This window comes from Plectropomus leopardus, chromosome 16 (assembly GCF_026936395.1).
Source record: "Plectropomus leopardus strain MGB_pleo_1.0 chromosome 16, ASM2693639v1, whole genome shotgun sequence".
Classification (NCBI taxonomy): domain Eukaryota; kingdom Metazoa; phylum Chordata; class Actinopteri; order Perciformes; family Serranidae; genus Plectropomus; species Plectropomus leopardus.
The window spans coordinates 27,411,791-27,422,433 of NC_142191.1; the positions used below are offsets into that span (position 1 = coordinate 27,411,791).

Consider the following 10,643-nt stretch of genomic DNA (forward strand, 5'->3'; position numbering starts at 1 on the left):
TCCTGCACACCAGACACACCTGCTCAGGCACTGTTTGATATTTATGACAGAGGAGGGATGGTGCAAAAAGAGGCAGGCGTGTCCAATAATTGTCTTTTTGGGTTTAGATGTTTTTAAAGTAAATATGATATACCACCATTTCAAGTTGCTTTTGCCTCAATTAGGCCAAAATAAAAGCCCCTCCCCATTGCGCAAGAAATTCATTAACATGCCTCCACTGTTATGCAGCTCCTAACTTTTTTGTGAGCGTCAAAGCACCCGCGAAACACCTTCTTTTCTATATTATAATGGGAGCATTGACACATCTTTCCTTAATTTTAGGAGAATTCGAACAGCTCTTATCATGGCAGACGCTCAGGTAGCCTACTTCCGGTCCATCTCACTCAGTTAGGAACCTTCCGAAGCAAAAAGAGGTATTGTGATGAAACTACACTGTTCACATGATGGACTACAAAAAGCACATCTTCCCTGGATTGGTTTTAAGTGAAGCTATATAGCTTCAGTTTCAGGAGCAGGACCACACCTCTACCGCACCTCAACCGCGCCTCTTCCGGCTTAAATATCCTCCTAACCTGATCTCCCCCTTTCGTTCTCGTTATTCTGCACGAGCGCGTACCGACACACCACGTAGCGTTACGCTCTCAGTCGACTGCGGTTCGCTCACTCGCCCCTATTATGGATTCTGTCTCTCTGTCCCCGTCGGATGACGACCTGTTCGGTCGAAGCCGTGACGATGGCCCTCGCCGTCTCCATCTGGCCGTGCAGGCGTCCTCAGGGTCCGACACCGACAACTTCTCTGTCGCATCCGTGCCGGAGACGCTGACTTCGGCAGTGCAACCGGCCGCCGGCCCCTCGGTTCCCTTCTTGGTCCTTGTTCCACCTGGCTCCTCTCTGCTCACCATCCAGATGTACGGCTCGGCCGATGGTTCCTCTGCATCTCCTGGTCCGCCACCCTCAGCGGAAAGAAGAGGACGTGGTCACCCCCGTGCAGCCCTGCGCCGCTGCGGTTCTCCTACTCCATCGCTGCGGAGGATGGTGACGGCCTCCCGCCGTTGTCTCGACTCTGCCAGCTTGGCAGCTCGATGTCGAGCGATGAGCGCTGGAGCGCGGCGTCACCACGCTCCAGCGATGTCTCCCGATTGCTGGCTGCCTTTGCAGACCGGGGAATACCGTTTCGCAGAACTGACAACAAGCTTTTTGACATCCTGACATCTGAGTGCTGCTCTGTCAACATCGGCGCTCTTCCGGGTGACGTAATCGCGGCGGCTCCCATCGTGCACCATGACGTCAGCACCTCTGTTAAAGGGCCGGTTCGTTTTCAACCACTTCCGGTGGTCCGTGCTGAATAGGAAGCGGGGACATGCTGCCTCGGGCGAGTCAAGTCAGTTACTTACTTACTAAGGGTTTTTTCCTTAAGTCTGAATTCTTGCTTGTGTTGTACGTTGCTTTGGATAAAAGCGTCTGCTAAATTAAATTGTTGAATTGTACAATTGTAGAATCTGGCACCGGGCTGCCAGTGCCCTCTACTGCTTAACATCGATGCCTACAGTGGTTCGCTTTTGCTGGGGAGTCTGGCATTGGGATACCATTGCCCCCGGCTGTGCACGCTCGGCAACCACACCACTTCGCTCTCACTGGGGCATCTGGCACCGGGGTGCCGCTGCCCCCAGTTGTACGTCCAGTGACTTCGACAGTTCGCTCTCGCTGGGGCATCTGGCACCGGGGTGCCGCTGCCCCCAGTTGTACGTCCAGTGACCTCGACAGTTCGCTCTCGTTGGGGCATCTGGCACCGAGATGTCGGGGGCCCCCTGATGTACGACATCGGCTACTGCACCGGTTCACTCTCCTTGGGGCTTTTGGCACCGGGCTGCCAGTGCCCTCTACTGCTTACCCTTGAAGCCTGCATCCGCATTGTTCCCCAGGGGAGGGCTTCCTTTCTCATCTGTTGCCTGTCGCTTCTTCCGTCCCGTCGCTCATGGCCTCCGTCTCTCTTGTTGCGCCCAGCCGCACCGAGCTCTGGTTCTGGCTCCGTCTGCTTGGCATTGGAACGATTCTCCTTCTTTATGACGATCACCTGTCTCATCCTCAAGACGTCAACCTTTTCGATGACGCGGCTCCATCTGCCGGTTTTGGGGTTTTTTTACGATGAAAGATGGTTCGTAGGCAAATGGCCCCAAGAGTTGGAAGGAGACTGCCAGGTCACTTTATCTGCTCTCTTTGAGATCTACTCCATCATCGTCGCCACCATGTTATGGGGCCGTGAATGGAGTCGCCTATCTGTCCTCATCTACTCATCTTCGCAGTAGTTTGACATCATAAATAAAGAAGTTCAGAATCTTGGCTCCTCATGTAGACGCACACCCGACTCAGGTTCCTCCATATTCGACCTTGCCTTTCAACATCTAAACCCAGCTTTCATGCCCCTGATGTGGAATCTCATAACACCATCATCAATAGCCTGTCCCCATGCAACTCTCTCTCCATATCGGTCGGCTTGGAATTGTTTCCACAACTTTCACGACATGCATAACATCACTTTTCCTTCGTTTGATCTCATCACCTTAACCTGCTTCATCACCCACGCCCATTCTGTCTTGGGAAATTAAAACCCAGACAATCAAAGTCTACCTCAGCGGCATTTCGTTCATCTCTAAACTCCTAACCGGTAGTCATGGCCAGCTCATGGTCATCCCCAGATCACCTCACTGCTCAGAGGCCTCTCACGCTAAGAACCATCCCAAAATCCTCGTAGACTCCCATTAACCACGGATCTGCTGTCACGCTGTATCCACACCATCCGCTCCAGATATAGCATATCTCACGTCAACCAAACTCTAGAGACAATGTTCATTCTCGCCTTCTTCCGTTTCCTCAGATGCTCAGAATTCACTGCTTCGACCCTTCGATACGATCCACGTCGACACGCCTGCCTCTCGGACCTTTTTTCTCTAACGACACCATAGTTATTTTTAAAAAAGAACCAAAACCAACTAATCTTGCCCCACTCCCGTCTTCTACTTTAACATTCAATCAGTTCTAAACCCCTTCCTTATTCTCTCCAATTACTTACATTTCCGGATATCACAAAGCAAATCCCAAGATGACCCTTGCATCTGAATCCGGCCAGGTGGTTACCCGCTTCTGGTTCCACCAACACTTCCGTCAGGTCCCGTCATTGTCAGGCATCTCTCCCATGCATTACGCCGGACATTCTTTCAGAATCGGAGCTGCCACGGCGGATTCCCACCGAAGCTTCCCCACACCGCACTCAACCATCCATTCCAATAATCCAACATCAATGTTTATACCAAATCTACATTCACGTCAATAAATTGTTAAAATTAATTCCGATTGAGGTGTGGTCCTTGCTAGTGAATGCAGCAAAAAGGTTTTTGTAATTGTTTTATTTGTGTTTTCTTTTATAAACACCGGTGAAAAATATTACATCATTACCAAGGTGAGAAATAAAAATAAAGAGGAATATAGGCTGCCAGTCACAGAAGTAAAATGTGAGATGGTTGCTCACACTCACGCTCCTTTCCCTCATATTTATTGTCATGAATACTTATATGATTTCATGAAATTAGCCTCATAACTATGAAAATATGTAGGCATACGATGTGTTAGATCCACTACTCTGTACATACGATCATTCTTACGTTTCAAACGTGATAAATTGGAAACATCATTTGTCTTAAAACAATCCCTGGTGTTGTGGTTAATGTGCTGATGCTGATCTTATAGGCTACAGATGTGTATTGTCACTATATTTTCGCTAGAAGCTCTATTAGAGAGAACAGTCAGTAGTAAATATTAAACACACATAAAACATGATGAGAAAATAATAACAAAATAAAATATACATATATATATGTATGTGTATATATATATATATATATATATATATATATATAACAAATAGCATAATATGTAATAACAAATGTGGGGTTTTTTTGTTTTTTTTGATAAATATAGGCCTGTAGTCTGAAGTCAGGGCACAGATGTGACTATAAGCCTGTGTGTTTAAAAGCTTAGGAAGCAGCACACAGCTCAGTAAACAGCTCCATGTTCACATGACAGTGTTTTGAAGTTGTTTGGGCTCATACAGACTGTGCATCTGTGATGTCATGAAACAGCTGATCTCCCAAATAGCGGCCGACGTCGCGCCTCACTTTAAAAGTTGTGGCCGCAAAGAATTGTGGGCGGATTCTCTCCTTTCCTTTGGTATAGGATGCTCCAGCATTGACGCACCTTTCCTTAATTTTAGGAGAATTGAACAGCTTTTTTATCATGGCAGCCGCTCAGGTACTTCCGGTTCATCTCACTCAGTGAGGAACCTTCCCAAGCAAAAAGAGGTATTCGACCGCAGCCTAAGACTCAAATAAGCATCGTGATGAAACTCGCATCCGGAGATCTGAACACAGGCCGCCTCCTCCTCTGCCTCCTGCTAAGAACAAGCTCGCCTTCGCTGTCCGCATCAGAGAGTGAGTACTCTGACTCAAAGGTCAGAGTTCAGCTACATTTGGTTACATTTTGCATTCATCTCTTCAGGAGTTCAGTGAAACGCTGACTGTGGTTACTGGCACAAAATATTCATTTTGGCCCTTGGTTCAAATAAAGACAATATTCTCATTAAGCTGTTTACAATGAACATGAATATTCCCGTTTTACTCGCAGCAGTGCATGCTTCGATTAACATTTCGCTTATCACGTCAACATGTGGAAAACTGGAATGGCTGTCACTTGTTTTCCTCTGGTGGTGGACGTATTAGACTGTGCAGATACAGCCTCCCTCTTTCAATACTTCAGCCTCCTTCTTCTTGAAAAGGGCAGCCTTGTGATATTTGTTCATATCCAAAAACATGTTTAAAAGTAGCAGTGTTTCTCCTTCTGACCAGAAATGTGGGCTTTTTTGGGGGGCATGCATCTCTAACTCTCTCTCATCTCTCAGTTGCTGTAAAAACCCCAATAGAGACAAATATTCTGAATGCGCTGTGGACATGTGCAGTGATTGCTGCTAAAACCTGAATTACCTCAGCATATCCCACATGTCTTAATCTGGAAATGCTACATTTTTTAAAATGTCTTATTGTAAACATCTGAGACAAATACCTTTTTTATATGACCAGTATGAAATTCATAATATTGTCATATTTGGAATATGTAAATGCATCTGATATGCATTTAAAATGAAAATGAAAATCTTTCTCTTAATGTTCAGAGTTTGGATTGTAACAAACTCCAACAAAAAACTTTAGCAAGTTTTTAATCCAAATTGCACCTTTCAACATGAAATAGGCCTGCAGCAAGTTCACAGCAACTTTTTTTTTAATATAAATTCAAGCTAAAATTTAAACAAAAGAAAAATTAAAAAAGCTCCCTGAGGTTTCACAGAGTAAAAGTTCCTCCCATGCTGACACATTTTTGCCCTATTTAATTAATTATGTTTCACCATCGGTCATTAAATAAAACGCAATTACAGATAATCAGCAAAATGCCAAATATCGTCTCTATTAGTAGGCCAGACCGATAATCTGTTGACCCCTAACATTTATTATATTTAATAACCTTTATCATATAGCATCTTTCAAAATACAGTTACAAATAAAACTGAACACATTTAAAGAAAACACTGGTCAACTGAAATAAAACTAATATATATTTAAAAAAATCTCCAAAGCAAAAGATCAAAGAAGTGAAGGCCAAAGAATTAAAATCACTAAGATAGCAATAAAACAGACAGCTCAGATAAAATCAGGATATGCTTTAGGACATAAGCAGGAAGACACAAAGATGTTGAGTCAGACGACCTTATACTCTCAGGCAGATCGTTCCAGAGCCTTGGGCCCTTCATTTCAAAAGCTCTGTCCCTTTCACTCTTCAGTCTTGACTTGGGAACAAACCAAAGACCTCTGCTCAAGGATCTCAAACTATGCAAAGCTTCATAAAGAATTTAAAGGTCTGAAACATAATCTGGAGTCAGGCCATGAGGAGCCTTGAAAGTAATCTTTAAATGAATCCTAAACCAAACAAGGAGCCAAAGTCAAGTTTCTACAACTGTTTTGGTGTGAATGTACTGTTCTTGGTTAACAGCATAGCAGCTGAATTTGTTCACAATCTGTTGTTGTTTTAAAGTGTTTTGGTTTAGACAGGAATAATGCAATGCAAGTACAACAGTGTCTGCATGTCTAAAAGTTCAAGTAGATCTTATTTTTGCAAAATGTATTAGGTGATAAAAACATGACTGGACAAGCATAGTGATATGCTGCTCAGAACAAAAAATCCTACCAAACATGACAAGACTTCTTGCAATTGGCTTGTTGTGTTGATACAGGTAACCAGTAGATGGCAGTCTTTGTTCAAGTGAAAGATCACTGAGAGTCCAACATGTAACTTTTAGCAGTGAGATGACTGTGGGCTCAGATTTGTGAGCATGATAACAGTGATGGGGAAAAGATGATGAAAACACATGAAAAAAATTAAAGTGAACATGATGAGGAAAAAAAAACAAAACGTTGTGAAACAAACACATCTCACATGCAAAGCTGTCTTTGCTGACGAGCAGGACATATCCAGAATACAGTGATACAGAGCCTTAACATCCAATAATTTATTGACAACATCAATCACAAGCACACACACAGTTGTCAATCATGATGTCAATTCCTCCTTTTTATAGCATCAAATAACATTTAAAATCAAACTTATCAGAAAAATGAACTCAGAGTGACAAGAACTACAGAAACCATCTTTTGGGAAAAATTATTTGACTTTATGAAGGGGGTGGGAGTTATGACCTATACTGCAGCCAACAGGAGACTGAGATATTTTGGCTTCTCTATTGTGGAGCTGTCATGTCGTCTCTCTTTACAAACATTCTGTGTTTTAATCAAATAGAATCAAGTTGAAGAATCTCAGTCAGCATGTAAATTTGTAATTTAAATGCAAAAACTGAAAAACAGTATTGTCAATAATCAGAGCATTCTATAGCAAAAGAGAAATAGGATTGAAAGGAAATTTTGAACATTTAGCTGTGTATGTGTTTTGTTTAGTAGTTTAGATATTGTTAATAATGAATGATGTAACGATACATGATACAGCTCCATTTCAGCTGCGAGACAGAGTCTCTTAGCACCCTTTAAAACATTTTGTTGTTGTTTTTAATTGGTGTATTTAAGAGATCAATGAAAAATACATTTCACACCTTTAGGTGTTCTTACAAGCTGTGGGGAAAGGTCATTATTTAAAGTATAAATCTGTTCATTTACTTTACTTTTATTATTGTCGACAATTTCCTTGAACCAAAACGAGCAGCTCTGAATGTAACACACTCACAAGTGTTATCTGTGCGTTCAAAGCTTATTTCTCTGTGGCATAGACCTCCATTGTTGTCCAAAAACTATGAAAACAGAAGTGAACCTCACAGTGAGACATGTTCCTCTGTTACCATGAGCACACACACACACACACACACACAGACACACACACACACACACTATATTTTATATGATCTCAACCCCACATACATTGTCCTGCTGGGAAAATATTCACTAGAGTACCAGATCCACAGCTGAAAAAAGTCATCAGTAAATACACTATTTACTGCTGTTTTGAGTAACACTGGTGAAAACTACAACATATATTTTTGACCCTTTAAAAGAAAATTAGACATTGTCAGCGGGAACCAAAAGGACAGCATAGAGAGGTCTTAAAGAATTTAGTGTTATTTATGTTTCAACCATTTCATGTGACTTGTTGAGAAAACTCTTTTGGTACTCTCTTGAAAGTACCAAAGAAGTATTGAAATGTTTTTATTGATGGACAGTTTGCAAACATTTAGTCAAATACTGTAATTCAGTGCCATTTTGAGGAACTTGTGCTTTACTCATGCATTCATTTATTATACTTATCATACCAATAATACAAATAAAATGTAATCAGCATATGAATAATACATTGTTATGGATAAAGATTGGACTGCATTAATACCTTCTACCCAGGTCTATAAACCATTTAACAAAAAAACAGCCTACAATATAATACAAATTCTTCCTTAAAGTAATGTACATATGAATGCATCTTTAATTCTAATGATATAATATACAGCAGGCCTATATGATTCTGACAGATTCTGGATAATGTTTACTTTTACATTTTGTAAGTTAAATATCTGAGGACTTTTTGAACATAGCGTTAGTTCAGGCAAGCCACGGTGTCAAGTGCTGCTTCTGTTGATATCAGCTGATCATCATGTAAGCATCATCAGCTGATAGCCAGCTGATTTGCCTCTTAGCATCTGATTCACTTAACTCACTTGCGCCACCTTATTTAAGCTGCTCTAGCCCGCCTGCTCTTCCCTGTTCCCTCTGCATGCCGCTTTTGCGCCCTCCTCCTCTCCACCTCCTCCTTTGTGCCGTTCTGACTTGATCTATGATGTTGTGTCATTGGTGCCTGCTCTGTGGGGGGTTTTGGTCTTTTCTTTTTGCCACTGCTTCTCTCCCTGCCTCAGGAACGTGTGCTGTCCTGTTTAGCACTTTCCACATAAGCACGTGGAAGGGCAGGGGGTCCCCAGAACAGAGCCATACCGCCAAATACTAATAACTGCAATGAGCTAAATCTAAAAGCTCCTGAGAAGTGTTTTTCTTGACTAAAGGGGTCCTGACTCAACGATTATTACTGTAGGTCCAAATGTAACTTTTAGGAGTTGGATACAGTGACTCTCGGGGTCAAAACATGAAAAAAAAAAACAATTCAGAAAACTCTACAAAATTTTTACAAACACAAGATTTCATAAAACACAACATATATTTTTAACTCTGTGTTTTTTGAAATGCTGTCATGTTGTGTTAAATGTTAATGTTACTTTTGTAAATGATTTTTCTAACAAGTTGTGCTTTCCAAAAAATTGTTTTCTGAAATGTTGGAGTGTTTTCTGAAATAGGTTATTCTGAAATGTTGTGTTTTGACCTCCAGGGCCGCTGTAGTTTGATGAATATGAGCAATGATTTGTCAGCCTGATAGCAGTAATGGGTATAACATGATGGAAAACCTCAAAGTGAAGTTTCTTTTGCATAAAGTCTGAAGCAAACACATTTCACATGCAAAGCTGTCTTTATTTTTCAAGCAGGAAATGTGGAGAATAAAGTGATACAGAGCCTTAATATTCAATCACTGATTAAAATCATTGTTGAAGAACAGCCACTCCATAATCTGATTGATTTCACCCACATTAAGTTTAACAATGGAGTCAATATCCAACTGATACTTTTTCATATTACCTTTGGTATTACTCAAACATGATTCATCACCTTGTTTTATATATTGCAAAGAAAGAAAGAAAGATAATGCAGAAAAAAAGTTTAAGGAGGCCATCACCAAAATGCTTTACCAGCATCGCTGGCTTTGCTTTCTGCTTCAGAGAGTGTTGAGAATTCTCAGCTCTGCTGCCATGAAGGCGGCTTTGTCAGGCTTCACTTGTACAAACACAGGAACTCAACACAGCCATTATTGCCTTCGTTGAGATTTCTCTCGATGACATTCAGACCAGCTTTGTGGTAATCTGCCACCAAATTTCGGTTGAGAAGCAGAGTGAGGGTCTTGATGGGCCTGACGGTTCCCCGCTTGTACCACAGGGTCACTTTGTTGCCTCCAGTCCCCTCATTGAGGTTAACATTCACCGACTGGTAACCTTTGGCCTGAAGGGACTCAAAGTCGTCTTTACTGGTGGAGACGGCCAGATCATTGAGGGCCTCAGTGGACTCGGTGGACGGCAGGTACCAGATGTAGACATGGTCTGCTCCTGGAGCACCCCTGTTGGTGTCTTCATCCACACGGATGAAACCTTGCTTGAAGTAGTCGGCGTCTGATCCGTAGGAATCGGTGGCATCGACCGCACTGATGTAGGTTTGTTCCTGTCTCTTCAGCCAGATGTGGATCCAGTCCCCAGTAGGTCCACGGTTCAGATCACAGGCCACTCTCTCATAACCAAATTTAAACTTGCTGGCTTCATTGTCAGGATCTGTAGTGACATCAATGTCCACGATGGGACTGTGGTACTTCCCGGACCCCCTGAAGTACCAAAGGTAGAGGGGATAACGGGCCGCTCCTGCATTGAGATTTCTCTCGATCTTTGTGTACTTTGCTTTTCTCAATCCAGCAGACGTCTCCTCGTCGAATGAGACTTGAACCCTGGTGATTGCGCCCAGGCCAGAATCTTCTTTGACCCAAAGGTAGATGGGAGATCCTCCACCTCCTTTGTTCAGATTCACATTGATCATTGTGAACCCTTGAGCTTGGAGATTATCCTCATCGGTTTGATTAATGGACACATCAATTTCTGAGATAGGCATTGTGGGTAACTGCATTAAAGAGAGAAGACAAATCATGAGTAAACGGCTGCATGACTGTGCCTTTTCAGGTGAGCTCCAATATAATCAGTTATATAATCATTATAATGTTATTATCATTACATCAGTGGTGAAATATGGATCACCATAATAACATCAGAAGTAAACCATATTTTCAATGTGTTGCATACTGCTCCAGTTACACTAATTACACTGGATATAATCGATTGAGATCTGAAGGAGAATAATTTCTGCTATAATGCTAGAAGACAACAAATGATTGAACTCTTGCGTGTC

At 42.2% G+C, this 10,643-nt stretch overlaps 1 protein-coding gene across 1 annotated transcript; it reads right to left on the minus strand.

Annotated features, from left to right (window-relative positions):
* Positions 1–9,046: 9,046 nt before the first annotated feature.
* On the minus strand, positions 9,047–10,349 carry LOC148186924 (uncharacterized). Its single transcript, XM_088089481.1, has one exon. It carries the CDS (start codon positions 10,347–10,349, stop codon positions 9,471–9,473), a length of 879 nt encoding a protein of 292 aa, XP_087945607.1. The 3' UTR covers positions 9,047–9,470.
* Positions 10,350–10,643: the final 294 nt, after the last annotated feature.